The 19,042-nt window shown below is 38.1% G+C and overlaps 1 protein-coding gene and 1 long non-coding RNA gene across 7 annotated transcripts in view; one reads left to right on the top strand and one right to left on the bottom strand.

Annotated features, from left to right (window-relative positions):
* Positions 1–4,021: 4,021 nt before the first annotated feature.
* Positions 4,022–19,042, bottom strand: part of LOC129243739 (obscurin) — a 98,324-nt gene continuing 83,303 nt past the window's right edge. For all 6 annotated transcript variants that reach the window (XM_054880996.1, XM_054880997.1, XM_054880998.1 and 3 more), the window contains 7 exons: positions 17,703–17,940; positions 17,053–17,634; positions 14,844–15,547; positions 13,979–14,111; positions 10,664–12,315; positions 5,245–5,350; positions 4,022–5,176 (listed from right to left, as the gene is read on the bottom strand). In XM_054880996.1, the coding sequence (XP_054736971.1) occupies positions 5,033–5,176; positions 5,245–5,350; positions 10,664–12,315; positions 13,979–14,111; positions 14,844–15,547; positions 17,053–17,634; positions 17,703–17,940 (3,559 nt within the window). In that variant the 3' untranslated portion in view covers positions 4,022–5,032. The remainder of the gene's footprint in view (positions 5,177–5,244; positions 5,351–10,663; positions 12,316–13,978; positions 14,112–14,843; positions 15,548–17,052; positions 17,635–17,702; positions 17,941–19,042) is intronic.
* The window catches only part of LOC129243743 (uncharacterized), a 50,426-nt gene continuing 35,660 nt past the window's right edge, over positions 4,277–19,042 (top strand). Inside the window, exon 1 of the long non-coding RNA XR_008582341.1 lies at positions 4,277–4,369. This is a non-coding gene — a long non-coding RNA (uncharacterized LOC129243743). The remainder of the gene's footprint in view (positions 4,370–19,042) is intronic.

Here is a 19,042-nt window from a genome sequence, read left to right as displayed (position 1 = left end):
GCTCGCGCATCTCTTCGGGTCCGACGAAGTACGACCGTTGAAGGTGATATCCACCTTGTCGTTGTGCTTCGTCGGGTTCGACAGGGACCTTACGGTGGACCAGAGCTTGCTCACACCAGAGGTGAAGTTGCAGGACTTCAGATGCTCTACCCATTTGGTCCGCTTGTGTTGAGTGACCAGTTGCCGGATCTCCAAATTGAGATCCTTTATGCGAGGATCCCCGGGATCGGCCTGGCGTAGACGGTCACGCTCGTTTGCCATAACGGCTGCTTCGGCTGGGAAATTGGGACGTAATTCCCGGATCCGTCCAGCAGGTATGAAGCGAGCCGCGGCGGCTGTGATCGCCTTGCGGAATGCGCGTTCGCCTGCGCGCACATCGGTGGGAGTGGGTAGGGCTGCGAAGATGTTCTCGGTAAATTCCGCGAATCTGGTCCAATCAGCTTTGTTAAAGTTGATATATGACCGGTGATCCGCGGAAACAAAATCGGCGGGTCTCTCGATCGAGATGATAATGGGCAAGTGGTCTGATGCAAGCGATAGCATAGGTCGCCAGGTTATGCTATTTATCAGACCAGCGCTAGCAATTGTTATGTCAGGCGAGCTGCTACAATTGCCCACTACCCTAGTGGGGGCGTCGTCGTTTACAGTGCTGAACGTCGAATCGTCTATCTGCTCTGCCAATAACTGTCCCCTACGATCATTTGGCAGGCTTGAATGCCAAAGATCGTGATGCGCGTTAAAGTCACCTACTACCAATCGGTTTTCTCCCCTGATGAGCGCACCAATATCGGGGAGATATCCTGCCGGGCAGCAGGTGACAGGGGGTATATAAATATTATAAATTTCGAGCTCGGCATCGCCTGACCGGACAGCTATACCTTGACGTTCTAAGGTGCTGTCCCTGCGGTCGATGCCTTCATCAATAAGACGATACTGCACTGAATGGTGTACTATGAACGCTAGGCCACCACCGTTGTCTCGCTCGCGGTCCTTTCGGTGCACGTTATAGCCGTCCCTGGTAATCAGGGGGGAGCTAGCGTGCAGTTTTGTCTCTTGGACCGCAGCTATCTTAATTCCGAACCGATTCATGAAGTCGACTATTTCGTCAATCTTGCTCGTTAGTCCGTTGCAGTTCAGTTGCAAAAGCTTGAAGCTTCGCGGGAGGGTCGTCGTAATTCGGGGGGTGAGGGATGCGTGATGTTGTCTGCGTTGGACCTGCTGTGCGTTCCGCAAAATGGGGAGTGGCCTGATGTTGTCGGGAGGCCGCGCCACGGGGGGCGGTTGCGGGTGCAGAGCTCTGCAGCAGGGGGCAACGTAGTCGCGCGTCCACTCACGGGTGGTGTGCAGGCCGGAGCACCTCCGAAAGTGACACCAGCCACTGCAAGAACTGCATTGGACAGTTGTCAGGTTCCGAGGTACTACGGTCTGGCACACGGAGCAGACTGTGCGGGGGACCAAGAGCTGCTGGTTTGTCCCCGCACTGGGGTAGGAGCAGGAGGGTTGTGGGTTGGAAAGGGAGTCGTGTTGCTCTTGGGGGCTCCTGGCCGTTAAGGTGTTGTTAGTGGCGGCAGTATGGTGTGCCGGCACTGAGGGCAGTGTCGCCGTAGAGGCGGTGACCGCCTGTGGGCGGGAGCAACACGTGGCCACATACCTTGTGGACCACTCCCTGTGGGTCTTAAGGCCTGAACAGGTCTTAAGATGGCACCACCCGTTGCACTGGTTACACCTAACCGAGGTGGAGTTCGGGTGGAGCCGTTTGTGGCAAATGCAGCAGTAGAATACTTCAGGTCCGGGGTTGGGTTCGACGCCAGCCCGGAAGAGAAGTATTTGGAGCAAACTGGCTGCAATGAGTTGCTCCTGTGACGAAAGGTTTAGGGTAAAATACGGTGCACTAGACAGGGCTAGTGTACTGGGGCGGCAGCCCTTGGTCGGGAGTAAAAACCCGAGTCATTCCGGTAACGTAGAACCGGCTGCCATGGGAATGATAAAGGTCCCTGTCATTCCCTTTGGTGGTTGTACTCCGTCAGGCCCGAAGAGTTACGCGGACTTATTTCGCCGACAATTAATTTTGCATCCCCCGATCGATAGGTCCAATCGTCTCTATGATTGTCAATTATTGCCGTTTTCAAATAATATATACATAAGATTACCAAGTTGTGGCATAAAGTTGTTGGATATTGAAAATCATATATGTATATAAACAAAGTAATACAATAAAATGAGCTGTACGATAGGTTTTAATATAGTAAACATTTTATATAATATAAACTCTAACTTGTTATTTTCCCTCCCTTAATGGTAACTTGCTGTAAAAATGTTTGGGAAATTTTCTGTGGTGCAAGTTCTTTTCCTCCGTTCTAGAAAGATGGGCCGGGCATCAGCTTCTCATTTAATAAACATTCTCTATATTTACGTAATAAGAATACAGCAGTCGTCCCGATTGATTTTGCGTTCTGATATTTCATTTAAAGTCGTATCAAATCTAATATAGTGAGGGGAAAGTTGTACTTACAAAATGTGCGAGATGGGCCATTAAAAAAATTAAATAATTAGCCTGTACACTTCTGTTAAGTGTTTGGCCGAGCTCTTGCTTCTATTTGAGGCGTGCGTATTGATTTTCTTCCACAAATGGAGGGACCTACAGCCGACTTCGAACGGCAAATGGATTTTTATGAAGAGATTTTTCATGGCAGGAATACACTCGTAGGTTCACCATTGTCTGCCGAGGTGCGACCGTTATTAGAAAAAACTGTTTCTATCATTTTGTTGCTTCATGTACGGAGATTCGAACCTATCTGAATGGTGGTCACGCATGAACCATTCAGCTACGGCGGCCGCTGTATATAAAAATCGTTGACAACGCAGCGCTGGAAGCTTCCTTCAGGAAAAAATCTTAATACCGAAGCCTATAGCTGAAACGACGATGTCTAGTAACGACACCATCGAAAATATTACTTTTTGGTCAGCGTAAATGTAGTCCGGATCATTATCGCCGTCAATTTGATACCAATGGCCTCGAGGAGCTAGCTCCCAATTATCTCAAATAGACTTTCGCTAATTAGGTATGTATGTTATCTTCTTTTATTGCAAATAACAAAGATTTCACAATAAGCGTGAGTGGGAGGGGTCTGAGCGCCATGCGTCATATAAATGGAGGTTGGTTGGTATAGTCTTCATTGCAATTAAGTAAAAATAATATATGTATGTATTTGTTCAACTTTCCCCGCTACAAATATAACGTCTACTTAGTCCTCTCTGTCGTTGTGTATCGGCGTCTCAAATATATATTTTGCTGAGAAGGATGTATTGCTCTACGGCGAGTTTCGGCTTTTATTCGGAGGTCCCAACTTCCATTTTCGCGGTAGACGTTCATGACGAACTCATTCCGAAAGTAAAAAGTACAGCATTGCCATTCTAGGAGTTAAAACGGCTATCCAATCACTTGTTGAAAGAGAGGCATCCGTGACATGCAATTCCGTGCAGATTATCCACGTCATCGCTTAACACCTGATTGGAATGTCTCTCTAATTGACAATCTACAGCCTCGTATTCAAGTACTACTTGTGCAAGTTCGATCTTATACAAGACCACAGGCCCTACGCCGCATATATAACTGATGTATCCCAAATCCTTAGCGTCAAATTAACATGAATTTGCACGTCGTTGTTGCGCCGATCTCTTTGTCCTTATGCAGGCACCAATGAGGATTAAGCTAAATTGGATCTACCTACTAAAGTGTTGCTCCTTCATATTTTTCGTTTGACTAAACCAACGACCAACCTTCACTGAACCAACGACCTGTGACGGGGTATTCAGAGAAAATCTTCAGAAAAAAATTAACAATCGCCATTCGTTACTTAATTTTTTCTCACAAACATTGTCAAAGTTAAAAAGCTGGCTAAGTTCGAGGTTGAATTGAGTTTAAATTGCTTGAGAAAAATAATAAAAAAAATAATAAAATCGTTTAACGTAAAAGATGTAGAAATGTGCGAAAAATGTGATAGAAACCCAAATAAAAAAATTTATAGATGTGACGAAAGTTTATTTTTTATATAGCGGTACAAACGTGATGTGGCTGTGTGCGAGTTAACCTAAATTGTAGTACGAGTACCTAATTGAAATTCCACTGGAAATTGTCAATACTGCAATTTAGGAAAACGGACGAGGGAACTGTGTGATTTTATTCTGACGCATCGTTGTTCGCTTCGGAGTTTGAATTCAATTGTTGTAATCAATTAATAAAACTAATGATGACTTTTGGATTTAATAATATAGTAAACAATTAACCAAAAGAGAAGGACGTTGAGCAAACTAGAGGAGGATGTTGAACCAAAAATTTGAAGTTAAACTTACAGTGAAGTTTCTATGAGTAAGTTTTAAATTCTATATTAACTTTTTTGTTAGAAAAACAAAACAAATCAAAAATTATAATAATTTTGACATTATCCACGAATTCTCGAAAATGTCTTTGCATCAATAATGATAGATTACAAGACTGCGATATCCGGGAGAGTGTTTCTGTGACGTAACGGCGTTTAAGCGTTGAACAACAATAGAAATTAAAAACAATACAACAAAAAAAAAAACAGTACAAAAATTCAATTAGTAAATCAGCTGATTCTGTCAAATTCACAGATAGCAGGGCAGGATAACGGTTCGCGGATATCGCCACCTTCTGAATTCACTCCACCGGGACATTTATGTACAGAAGGATATTCTGCGAAAATAACTCAAAATATATTTTAATTTACAGGTCCCATTATAATAAAAAATTTTAACTTCAAATTTAACATTCATTGTTTTCATTGCACCACTCGCTCATATATATTTGACAGTTCAATTTTGGTTGATAAATAGGCTTATTATACCTATTCACCGTGTTACCGTCACCTTCCAGTTATGTAGAATATAATTTAGGTAGTAATTTAGCCGTACTCGCACGCACCCTATACATTGAATGTAAACATGCGTCAAGTTTCTATAAAGTAAGTAGTTAAGGGATGTTGTGATGTAAGCTGCGCGTTGAAAACTGTTAGAATGTGGCATAAAGTTCCTCCTGAATGCTATTTGAACGCAATAATTGGGTCGCGGTAGGTCCTCCATTTAAAGACTGGGTAATTGCTTGGGTCGACTGTGCACGACTTTCTTTCATATCCTTATACATGTCAGCGAACTCCTGTAAATAATTTTAAAATGGTTTTTAGCATCAACATAGGGCATTACTTGATATTTTGGTACACATACCTTAAGTCTGTTGCCAAGGAAAATAGCTCTTTCTCGTTTTTTAATCATGTAGTCAGAAGACATGAGCCACCTGTGTTCCAAGCAATCCTCAGAGTATGGTCGTTTTCTTCAAGAAATAAAATAAAACATTAGAAACAATATTCAATATTTTCCTAAGTGCTGATTAAGTTAAGACTAAGCTAAGTTTCTTTATATTCTATTGTCTTAATGCGTAGCAGCCAATTACAGAGGACACAACGTGAGCAAACAGGGAGGCCCTTATATTTGGCTCGGTACTTTACGGACAGAGTATATTTATTTATTATTTTATTTTTGTAATTTCTGTCAATTGTTTCCATTTAAAGATTTTAGCTTTTAAGTACTTATTGACATGCTCCTTTTGCACACTTTATAAATCTTAGAAAGCAATTTGAAAATTTAAAAATTAATAAATAATAACAGAAACTAATAACTTAAAACTGATTACACGGTGTGAGAAAAAAAAAATTAAATATACTTTTATGGAGACCTAGTACAACTTGTAGGTATAGTAAAACTAAGAAACATGGTATAGGAGAAATTTCCAATACACCCCCAAAATCTCATTTTATGGCCATAAAACCGTTTTTCAGTAGGTTGATGTGAACAATCACTCCTAACTTCGCCAATTTCCATCCGATTTCGAATTTGTTTTTTTAGTTCGAAAGAACAAAAACAAGCTTTTTGACAGTGTGTTGACAATTTTTCTGAAATGACAACTGACGAGACTGTAGACGGAAGTATTCGGAATTTTTTTATTTTTTCTCTATTTTTTCAACTTTGACATCATTTTTGCGATATTATCCGATACTAAGGATTTTTTTAGTACACTACTGTTATAGTAAATTTAATTTCGGGTCGAATGAGCTACATTTGACTGTAATTGAATTAAAATTAAAAGAGTTGTGTGGGTTTTAAGATTTTATTTTTTTTTTACTAATTTGGTATGTACGTATAACTTACGCTAAATGGGAATAAGGACGTGTTTTGATGCGTTATTATAGATACGTAATATTTATTGGAGTATATATGTATACATCAGAGTACACTGTACTGCATACAACAGAACTGGTTAGAACTTACGAAAATATCTGACATATTATAGCACATTTTTTTTTCAATGGAAATATGAAAAGGCTCCCTAGTGTACCAAAGTCCACACTGTACATTGATTAAGAAAAGAAGTTTGTTATTATAATTTAACCTTATTAAAACGTCAAAGTTTTATTGTTTGTTTCATTGAAATTCAAGAGATATAAATCAAAACGTTGCACAGTGGTTTCTACCATATGTCAATAATATGAAAATGAAGGTTTTTGGATTCCTAAATTAAAGCTTGTATGTTACAAACAGATCCCTAAATATGACAAATATATAACTAAAACAACCTATGAACTTTAAATTCATTACTTTGTTAATCCTTGAAGTGCACAAATCCCGAGTACTTTAATTTCGCGCAAACAAAAGTGACTGCAACCCTAATGTTGCATAGTGAATTTCTCGGAACTGGTTCGGTGATAACTTTTTTTGAAGATGGATTCTGAGAATCAAGGTAAGTTTACATATTTTGCACAATTAAAATCCCTTTGAACTTTACCGCCCTTTGTCAATGAGCTTAAAAACAAAGTACCGTTATTTTCCTAGAAATACAAGTAAACTTAAATTTCTCGTAAACTTTTAGTAATGATGCAATCCGATGCAATCATACAGACTATATTAAGTTGAAAGAATACATATTCAAGTTTTAAATGTCATATGAGCGATCTACGTTTAACCACGACTGTGCATTTAGGAGCTGGTGTAGCATGTTCACGTCATGGCGGAGCACCGGCGACTACGGCGTAGTCCTGTGTAATTTCTGTTTTAAAATTTATATTATTTGTTCCAGTTGATGTAACGACATGCAAATAAATATAATAATACGTGGCTATCAACAAGTGAGTCACTTGAAACTGAAAGAGTGCGTAAAGTGCAGCAACATATAATCGGCAATGAATTACACGATAAACAACAACTAAATCTTAGTGAAGTCGAACATCGCATTAAATGTGTATGTAAAAGCTTGCTGCATATGTGGCGTAAATGTGGCAATTCAAAAACACGACTTATTACTAAATATGCAGAGTATTTGAATACCGATGAAGAGTTTGAATCATCATTACCGTCGTTAAGTGAAACAAATATGCCGTCCGGGAGTGGAGTACGCGGCAGACCGAGGAAATCATTTTCTGAGAGTTCTGATAGAACAAAAAAGCGGCGGATAGCAGAATTGAGAGAAATAGATGAGTCACTAAGCGAGTCCCTTAGAGAAAATTCTAAAAATTTTATTGTTCCATCTATAAATATAAATGAATGTTTGTCATTGTTTACCGAAGCAAAACTAACTAAACATCAATATTTATTAATAAAAGAGTTTATAAACATAAAGTTATCTGCGAAAGTACTTCCAACGTACCAAGACCTTCTTTCGGCAAAAAAAAAATGTTATCCAGCAGACGTTATTGTTACCGATAATTTAGCTGAAGTGAAAATACAAAGTCTTTTAGATCACACCGCGTCGCGCATAATCGAATATTCGGAAAGTAGGGACCCAACAGACTTAGGGAATATTAATAATTTGCGTCTTATAGGAAAATGGGGATTTGATGGTAGCAAGGGACATTCAGAATACAAGCAAATTTTTGTCGATTCAGATACTATCGATGCTAGTTTGCTTGTTACTTCTTATGTGCCTTTGAAATTAGTTGACATGGTTACGGAAGACATTGTGTGGAAAAATCCCCGTCCATCCTCAACTAGGTATTGTCGGCCAATTAGATTTCAATTTAAAAAAGAAACGTCAACTATATCTAAAGAAGAAGAGACTTATGTTAAAAACCAAATAAATAATTTACAACCTACTAATATAATTGTCGCAGGCAAATCAATTTCAATAAAACACGAACTTCAGCTAACTATGGTTGATGGTAAGGTGTGCAATGCGTTAACTGACACCGCGTCAGTTAGCTGTTTCCTGTGCGGGGCTACGCCTAAGCAGATGAACAATATCGATGCGTGTTTAAAGAAGCCAGTAATTGATGAGAGTAGATTTCAGTTCGGACTATCCACGTTACATGCGTGGATTAGGTTTTTCGAGTTTTTCTTGCACGTTTCATATAGGTTAGGGGTTAAAAAATGGCACATGCGAACAGAGGAGGAAAAAAAGTCTTTCTCTGAGCGTAAAAAGTATATTCAAATGCAATTCCGCGAAAAATTAGGGTTAATAGTCGACCAGCCGCGCAGTGGGGGTAGTGGGACGTCAAATGATGGTAATACGGCGCGTAGATTTTTCTCTAATTCTGAAATTTCAGCAGATATAATTGGAATAGACAAAACAATCATTGATAGGTGTAGGATTATTCTAATAACGTTAGCATCGGGACATAAAATAAATACATCTAAATTCCACAGCTTTTCTGTAGAGACCGCGAGACAGATTGTAGCCGCCTTTCCTTGGTACAATCTTTCGGCAACTGTGCATAAAATCCTTATTCACGGTGCATCCGTTATTGATTATGCACTTTTACCTATAGGAGATTTATCTGAGGAGGCGGCGGAAGCTAAAAATAAAGACATAAAAAATTTTAGGCTAAATCATACAAGAAAAATATCGCGAATCGCTTCGAACACAGATTTACTAAATCGGTTACTTCTCAGTTCCGATCCGTTAATTACTGGCTTACGTAAACTACCAAAAAAGAAAAAGGCATCGTTGCCACAAGAGGTCTTGGATTTGATTTGTTTAAGTTAGATGTTCATTTATGTTTTGTTTCTTTTAGTGTAAGAATGTATTTTTAAAATGTTCGAATACAGGTTACGTTATCTGTTATAAAGGTGCTGTATTTTTAGAGATTGTTATAATATATATTTTTTTATTTCATTTCAAAATGTTTATCACCGTTATGCACAGCTATTTCATGTTGTATAATGTTGATATTCAAAAATAAATAAATCTAATTGTAACAATTTTTTTCATTATATTATAGTATTTTGTCTATGCTATTTCTATAAACCTGTATGTGTTAGTCATGTAAATCATATTTTTTTTCATTCTAATAAACATTTTTAATCATAAAAAGCCATTTTCACTATAATCTTGGCGATATTTGGGTTGCTAGGATTTTTGTCATGTATCCCCATACTACGCGAACCACAGTGCGTTGCCAGAAAAGTCGAATTTCTCAATATTCTCCGATGATGTGGCATCGTCAGCCTTATCATAAACCAGATGATTGTTATTTTTATAAAACGGACGTAAACGGCCATCATTATAAAGCTCGAAAGCACATAAAGTATGCTGATGTTGCAACTGTTAAGAACCCCGTAGTCTTGGACGATATGATTGACTCAACTGCAGGACATGAACTGAAGGAAGTTCAACTCATTGCTGATGATGATCAAAGTGATAACAATAAACCTGATGATGAAGAGTACTTTCCGTCTGGTTCTAAGTCTTCAGAACGACACATTGTATCAAATTCAGATTTTCAGGATCTTTCTCGTGATTTACTTCTATCGGGAAGACAATCTGAAACGCTCGCTTCTCGATTTAAACAATGGAATTTAGTTGATGACGACTTCAGATGAATGATGATGATCGAATTTCTTCCAGAGAAGTACTCAAAACTGATGAAGAGAATGACAAATGTACCGTACCATACTAAACTCCAAAGGGCCGTTTCCAATGCATTTTTTAGTTTGGAACCAGTTCCGTTGTGTACTGCACCGTACCGCACATACCGTACAGTGCTGCACTGCACAATACTCCAATAAATATTATGTGTTTATAATGACACTTGTTCTCATTTTCATGCTTCGATGCCTACATATCAAATTAGTAAAAAAAAAATAAAATCTTAAAACTCACACAACTCTTTTAATTTTAATTCAATTACAGTCAAATATAGCTCATTCGACCCGAAATTAAATTTACTATAACAGTAGTGTACTAAAAAAAATCCTCAATATCGGATAATATCGCAAAAATGATGTCAAAGTTGAAAAAATAGAGAAAAAATAAAAAAATTCCGAATACTTCCGTCTACAGTCTCGTCAGTTGTCATTTCAGAAAAATTGTCAACACACTGTCAAAAAGGCTTGTTTTTGTTCTTTCGAACTAAAAAAACAAATTCGAAATCGGATGGAAATTGGCGAAGTTAGGAGTGATTGTTCACATCAACCTACTGAAAAACGGTTTTATGGCCATAAAATGAGATTTTGGGGGTGTATTGGAAATTTCTCCTATACCATGTTTCTTAGTTTTACTATACCTACAAGTTGTACTAGGTCCCTATAAAAGTATATTTTCACTGTCGCACAGTGTTATTGCCTATTATTTTTGAAACCATTATAAGTTACTTACGTTGGATGACGTTTAAACAAATACATGATGAATCGGGTCGCTTCAGGAGTGACTTCGCTATAAAGATTCTCAAATCGGTACCTGGCAAACGATATATTCTGCTTTGTATCGTATTCATCAACTCCACGGAATGGACTTTTTCCAGAAAGCAAAAGATATGTCAATACACCAACGGACCAGATGTCACTTTGAGGAAATATGGGTTCTTCGTTAACCATCTCGGGAGATTGGAAGTCAAGCATGCAACTTGCAGCAACTTTTGTTCCTAGTTTATTAACCCGCTTAGCTGATCCGAAGTCAACTAACTTGATTTGTACTGAGCGTACAGAAGCCATAACAATATTATCGGGTTGAATGTTGAGATGGCAATAACTTCTCCAATGTAGATATTGAAGTGCATCCAAGAGTTGAGTTATTACGGTGGCCACCATTTGTTCGGTGTATTGGTGGCGACTACTGAAGTACGTCAGTATATCAGCGCCTTGTAGTTTTTCCATCACAAAAATTGCTAATGGAACGTTCAATGGCTTATATGCTGCAAATAATGCTGCAATCCGTTCGTGCCTTAAGGTCCTGAAATTTTCAAATTCTTCTAATACGAGTGGTTCGGTATTTTCATTTAAATCAAAAATTTTAGCTACAATAATTGCATTTGTAGATTTTTGAACTCCTTTTACTATTGTGCTGAATTCTCCTCTATGTATTTCTGAGATGAAACTATATTTTTCATTTACGTTGGAGTCAGTTATCCAATTTGGTGGTTCACATTCACAATGGTAGTCAGTATGGACGCGCTCTTCTTCTGGCACGATTTCTTGACCGCTTTCTGTTAGTTTTTGTAAATGTTCCATTGCCTTTGATATATGTATTTTAGGTGAATTTACAGATGTTGTTTCGGCTGTCAATGGGATTCCCATTTCACTCCAACCAATACGATTTCGCGAAGCCAGTCTAAATTGGTATTTGGTGTTGGGCTGAAGGTCATGTACAAGATAAAACTCGTGATCAATATTATCCGCAATAGTGGTCCATATGTCCGAGTTGAATTCTTTATATTGTAAACTGTAGCACAAAACTGTCGAATGGCCATCATCTCTTGGTTGTTTCCACCTAAGAAGAATGTCTTTACCACTAACACCAGATACTTCTGGCGAATCAGGCGCATCTGGTAAGGTAGCAACAACCAAACGGCACCTTGCCACAGTTTGTCCCAGTGAGTTTCTAGCAACAGCTTTATATATTCCTATGTCAGTATGTACAGCGGGATCGAAACGCAGAATTGATCTCCCGTCTTCGTCAGTAACAATTTTAATTCTATTCGATTCAATCAGAACCATATCGTTTTTAAACCATTGAATATTTGGTTTTGGATCACCAACTGCAAAGCAATGAATGTGTGCAGGTTGATATTCAACAATTGCAAGAGTCTGTGGTTTTTCCCTGAAGAATGGAAGGCATCCTTCTCTTTGACTTTCAATTAGAGCTTCCGCTTCAGTGTATTCGTCGAGTCGTGGACCTAATTCTGTGCGAAGTCTGCGAATACTGAACGAATCATTTGAACTGTACATATTTATGCGACTACGAACACGTTCGTCATCTATCTCTTCATCCATAATGTCTGTAAAACGACGACGCTCTCGAATGATAGGTAACTGCAATAAAAAATGTTAAACCAAATATTAGTCATGTAAAACTAAAATCATTACTAAACAAAAAGGCGAAGTTAATTAGATGATTTGTAGTTTATAAAATAAATTGGAAAATTTCTCGAACTTTCTCCTTTATAGATTCTTTATGCAACTTCTAACTTCTTCAGAGACAGTATTTTGAATTGATACGTTGATGTTGGGAATGTTTAAGAGAGCACATTAATGGGTGCTTTGGTGCTGTTGAAGGCTCTAATGCTGCGCTGTCAAAAGTGTTTTGTTTCTTATTGGATGCGTTTTTTGAAATTCGTCCATACTCACTTTTAAGAGCGAGGTCAGGGGTTTTGCTACCTTAACGTAATCCCTGAGGAAGGGGCGGTAATAGCCGGAAATTTAACAGATCTGAAGGTATTTGGGCATGGGAATTCTTTGATTTATTAAACTTTTTATGGGTTCGTTTTTATGTTTTTAGGTGAAATAATGAAGTCTAAGAATGCGACTTCCTTTCGAAAGAATTCACATTTGCCAATCTAAATTTTGAGCTAAGAGGTTGGTTTTTTGTTTTAATGGAGAAAATTCGCTGGTGGCCAATTTTTTTAATTTCTGTTAAAAAATATTTGAAATTTTGCTGAAAGCTTGTCGAATTTTTATAAATTTTGTATGAAAGAAAATAAACGAACACGTGAGGTGAGAAAAGTAAAGTTACCTCTGTGAGAAAACAAAATAGTTTCAAACAAAAGAAGAAAGCTGTGACAATTGAACAAACATGCTGCATTAAAATGCTAGATTTTAATAAAGAGAAAATGTAAAAAAAAAGAGGTTGTCTGTAAAGTCGGTTTACTGACGATAGTTTAACGTGACAACGTCATAAGAAAATATTGATGGAATGGTTGCAATTTTCAAAACAAAATTTTAATTTTATTTGTTTGATAGATATTTTGTATGGATATAGAGGAGAAGGTAAATGGAATTGCAATGGAATAGGTCAAGTTACATTTACACAACGTTGCCGAACGCGGGGGCCGATGGTGCTCTTTGTCGTTCGTTCCGTGCTCTCGCTTGCAGTTCAAGCACATTAGCTTACATTCGCTTGCGTACGGAATAGATTCGTATATTTGATATGTCCATATGACATGTATGCATCTTTACATATAGATTTGTTCTTTTTGAAAATTGCGCGAAATTGTATATGTATATGCATGTTTATATACATATATTAGTATACAACATATCTTATAAGGTATATGGTAAATATTACCATACATTTTTTTCTTCATATATAATAAAAAAATTAATAATAATAACATTAAAACAACAGGTGTTATTAACAAACTTGGTTTTATTTTAAATTCTTCAAGTAAATCAAATTAATAATAATCAATAAGAAGGCATATGCAAATACAAATACGTGAATTTATATATGTACATATGCGCATATACATACATATATACGCTCACTTAAGTAGGAGAGAGCAAGATGTCGAACGTTGCCGTTCGTTTGCTTTGTTCGTTCCGTGCTTTCGCTTGCAGTTCATTCAAGGTAACGGCAATGAGCAAGGTAACGACAAATAAGCAAGGTAACGACAAATGAGCAAGGTAACGACACATTTTTTCGTGCGTGCAGCCTGTTAAATCGAATTATAAGACGTTATCACGTCAAAATACTTACAGACCAATCCACGTTGTCATTTAGGGCAAAGGATGGTGACCTTCTATGGGCGACTTTCATGTATTCACGCAATCTCACTGGGAAGCTTACATCTCGAAGTTGTAGCAAATATGTATCTGGTCCATATTGGTAGCTATAAAAGATAATAATGCGGTTTTTTTTAGAATAAGTTAAGGTTAAGTCTCTAGCGCGTCGAGGTTGTGACATGCCGTTTTTATGAGTTTTAACTCCAAATCTTCTCAAAACTATGCTGTGATGAACACTTTTAGGCCACAGAGTGTTCTTTGCACAAAAATACGGCGCTAACGAGTCGCATAACAAAAAAAAAACTATGTAGACCTAAGTTATTGACGGTTTAAGGAAAATATTTTCAGTCGCCATTGCGATGAGCTATCGGATGCGAACTGTCAGTTTCATGGTATGCGGAGCACTTATCGCAGATATACATATTTTTTCCATGGAACTTTTCAGTAAAAAAAGCCTATCATAGAGCACTCATTTCATTTTCGAACAAAAAACAACGACCGGCTTTCTCATTTAATTTTATAATGTTGCCACTATAAAGGGTTCGTATAATTGAAAATATAGCTGCCAAAGAAGAAGACTTGACTTTACTTGGTGTGTACAACTGGCGCCGGTTAGCTCGTGAAAGAAACGACTGGCGCGCTTTGTTAAACTCGACCACTCGGCGTAAGCGGTTATCGCGCCAATCAATGAGAAGCTGTCACAACACAAAAGTGGTCGTTCATTGAATGATAGTCAAGACAGTGGGTAAGATTGCAAAATAAAAACTGTTTTCATATATGCAAGTACCTCAACATACACATAGATTTTCAGCTAAAAGATATATAAATAAAATACTTACTGACTTTCAGACTGAATTAGACCCAATTCATAATCAGGATGCAAGTATTTGGACATTGCGTCTTCTCTTTTCGTGAATCGTTTCTTCGGTTCTGGTAATGGTTCCGGTGTGGCCTCAGGAGTATATGAATGACCTGGAGGATATACCATTCTAGATGGATGAGTATAGCAACCACTGAGCCGCCTACGTCGGAAGTAATGTTTACATGCGGCGTTTCCACTCCAATCCCTAAATTGATCATAATAGCTCCTTAGGTGATCTGTTGTGATTTGATATTCATCATCAGTGGGTTGTCTATCCAACATAAAGAACCAAGGATGTTTTAAAGCTGTTTTCACATCCATGCGGTCTTCTGCTCTATACGACAATAATCGCGAAATAAAGTCTCTTCCGTCGTCGGATATATGTGACCAAATAGAATCATTAAATCCCCAACGTCCTTCACGAATATTTGATAGTGTTTCGTAGTCATCACATCCTCTGAAAGGATTCCGTCCACTAAGTAGTACGTATGTTATTATTCCCACTCCCCACATATCGTGAGCAAATCCAACACCTTCTTTATTAACCACTTCAGGTGAAACATACTCAGGCATTCCGAAATCTAAGGTTGTGAGAGCGTGAGTGTTTATCTTGCGCGAGAGACCAAAATCTGAGATTTTCAAATCCCGACTCCCTACAACAGATATCAGCAAATCTTTTATCTGAAAATAGTTTTCAAAATAATGACATTCTTAAAAACCATTTTGTGTAATATTAGTTTTGTTACGGTTTTATTGTAGACGTTAGAAATAAATAATTTATTGGTGAAGCGTGTTAATTCGAAATTGTGTAAAAACGACCGGGTAAAAAAGAGCTGAGTGGTTAAAGCTTACACTTCACTATCAAAAATCGAAAACTTTTTTCCTTTATTGAATATAATACACTGTAGTCACAATCACTAAATTTTCGGTATCCACCCGTATCATGGTGAAAAGATTTTTAAAGGTGCGCAGTTGAAGACACCGTTATGCAGCTTCGAGTGAATTTGACGGAATCAGCTGAAGGGCCTGCGTCACTTGAGATGTGAGATTGTGTTGGTAATATATGAAAAAAGTCAGGCAATGACACTTCGCTGCCGTCTGAACAATGACTAATTGGACGAGTGTGCGAATACGAGGTGTGTTAAAAAAGTTTCGCGAATTTTGAATTTTCGCAGGTTCGGCCATTTTGAATGTTCAGTTAATTGTTGACAGCTGCTTTGTTTGCACGTGTTTCGGTTCGTCTTCGATTTTTACCTATTAAAAAAGATGGATCAAAGAACCAGTATCAAATTTTGTGTGAAAAACGAAATGAAGTGCGCGGATGCATTTCGAATGTTGACTGTGTCATACGAAGAAGCTACTTTGGACCAAAGCAACGTTTATCGGTGGTTCAAAATGTTCTCAGAAAGCCGAGAAGATGTCCGGCCGGATGTCCGAGAACTTCAACAATTCCAACCCAACCATTCGATTTTTTTTTCAATGATTTGGGCATGAGACAGGTCGCCGCAAAATTCGTACCAAAACTGCTCAATTTTGACCAAAAGCAGGATCGCATGAACATTGCTAATGAGATGTTGGACTCTGTCGTGACGACCCAAATTTGTTTGTTTATGGTTATGACGTGGAAACCAAAGCTCAATCATCTCAGTGGAATCTGCCGCACGAACCAAGACCGAACCTTGGCACAGGGTAAAACGGTCAATAAGGAATATTATAGTACTTGCAAGTTATGCGCAATTTGCCCGAAACAATCCGCCAGACACGCCCGGATTTGTGTAAGAACAAAAATTGGCTCTTGCATCACGATAACGCCCCTGCTCACACATCGTCGTTTGGCCAAAAAGCTAAAATCAACAGAAGAAGCAAAAATCAACATTTTCGACTCCTGATCTTCTTTGCTTTTCATCGAGGTCAAAAAGCTGTCGAAAGCAGCCCGGAACATTTCCGACGTGTATGGAGAAGGTGTCATAGGCGAGTCTACAGCACGGAAATGATTTATAAAGTGCCTAGTATCTCGTGCATACATACATACATGCATATATGATATTGTTAGTGTCTTTTGAAGAAAAAAGTATTCATATTTAGTTTGTATATAAACTAAGATAAAGTTTAAATATAAGCAGTTTGTTATGATAATTTTATATTAGCATATTAATACTACAATTGTAAATAGAACTGTTTCTTACCGTTAGTCCCATATGACCTATACTGTGATCATGCATGTGATCTAATCCCCATAACAACTGCCTTATATAGTATGAGATGTCTCGTTCAGTGTAGTAATTTTTCAAAAGTAAATTATCTTTAACAAGTTCTCCACCAGCTGCCAACTCCATAACCAGGGAAACATTTTTGTCGAGATCATACGCATCATGTAGGCGAATCAAGTTTTTATGATTGAGGGAATTCATTATGTCTAGCTCATTAAGCATGAATGGTCGTAACTCGTGTCTGCCGTACATGATTTTCGCAGCGTAGTTATCACCAGTTGCTCGTTCAACAGCATGATATGTGATACCTTGTGTTCCACGACCCAGTTCATCACCGATATCATATTTATCGTTATAACGGCTTTGTTTTGCACGAATGTATGGATGTCTTCCATATGTTTTATATATGTACGCGTCCTCATCTTCTTCTATATGAACCATAACCGAAGTGCTTACGCACCCAGCCACATTACGCGCACTGACTGAATACAGTCCTGCATCTTTAATAATTGCATCATTAATTGAGAGTACATAAATATTAGGTTCGTAGAAATTGGTCTAGGATTTTTAAAAGAAAAATAAATAAAGGTAACAATGCAGATTTTCATATCTTCATTGTAATATACCCTAATACGGGAGCTATCAGCTAACGGTTGCCAGTCTTTATGCCATCGGATTTCTGGTGTAGGTTCGCCAACTATGTGCGCTTCTAAGCGTCCGTTCTTTCTCATCATAATAAAGGTTTCATCTGGTCGCTTCAAGAATCGTGGAAAATCTGCAATCTTCAACTTGACCCGTTGTCTAGCTTCGCCATGCTCATTCGATGCTACGGCTTCGTACCATCCAACATCGCGTTCAAGCATCCTTCACAATGATCGAAATAAAAATGTTTTTTTTTAATACTTGAATTTAACAGAAAGTAGAGAGGCTGCTTGCTTCGGCTATGGAATACGCGAAGGCAATATGCATTGCAGTAAAGTGAAAATAAAAAGCCCTTTGAAGTGGATTTAAAAAACATTGTTAAACAACCATTGTCCAACTCAAAGCTTATTGTGGACATGAAATATCAAATAGAAAGGTTTTTCCTGTAGCGGTCTCCCCTCGGCAGCAACGGCAATCTTCCGAGCGTACTCCTGTTATGAAAAAAGCAACTGAACAAATCATTCGCTATTCGGAGGTGACGTAAAGCTGCATTTGGCCATCCGCAGCAAAATTGCAAGATTAACTTCAGCTGTTACGTCAAAGGGGTATTCGGCAGCCGAATTGTGCTACATCCAAATCTTCTGAATTGTCTCGCAAATTAAATATAGAAATATATGTATCGGGTGTTTTTTTAGCTGCATGAAAACTATTGGTATAGATAACTATGGTTTGACAGCTGAGAATGGAAAACTGTGTTGATATTTTTGTTCAGTAATGTTTCACAAGTCATCATGAACCGTCAACATTCTCTGGAGTGTTTGGAGGAATATAGAACTCTGCTCAATATATACAAAAATATGTAAGAGGGCTGTTAGAAGCTCGTAACAAACCTTCTGATGTGGTACAGAAAGTTCAATTGAGACTGTTAGATTAAGGAAAGTTCTATCGAGAGACAATATTTCCGAGGATTCCCCTAAAAATGTGGACGGGAAACGGACTCAACACCTAATTTTCAGCAGAAATTTCGGATTCGGAAGCCACAGTAACGGCAATTAAAGAGGTTGGCCAAACTGTGGAAGGTGGAGTAACGCCAGTCAATCTAGCAGTGCCGATAAATTTCTTTCCAACTTACAAATCGTTAGGCGGTGAAGGAACTACTTCGATAAATGCTATTGGATTGAATGTTCCAATGTCTTGGAGTTCTTCGCGAGTGAAAGACCGGTATTATGTAACCGTTTATAAGTTTGGCATTCATTCTTCTAATTAAATTATCATTCGATCTGCATATGCGTCAACTAGGAGACAAGACTGATAAAACTTAAAA

The sequence above is a fragment of the Anastrepha obliqua genome, chromosome 4 (genome assembly GCF_027943255.1).
Source record: "Anastrepha obliqua isolate idAnaObli1 chromosome 4, idAnaObli1_1.0, whole genome shotgun sequence".
In the NCBI taxonomy this organism is placed as follows: domain Eukaryota; kingdom Metazoa; phylum Arthropoda; class Insecta; order Diptera; family Tephritidae; genus Anastrepha; species Anastrepha obliqua.
This window is presented reverse-complemented; position numbering and strand designations above follow the sequence as displayed.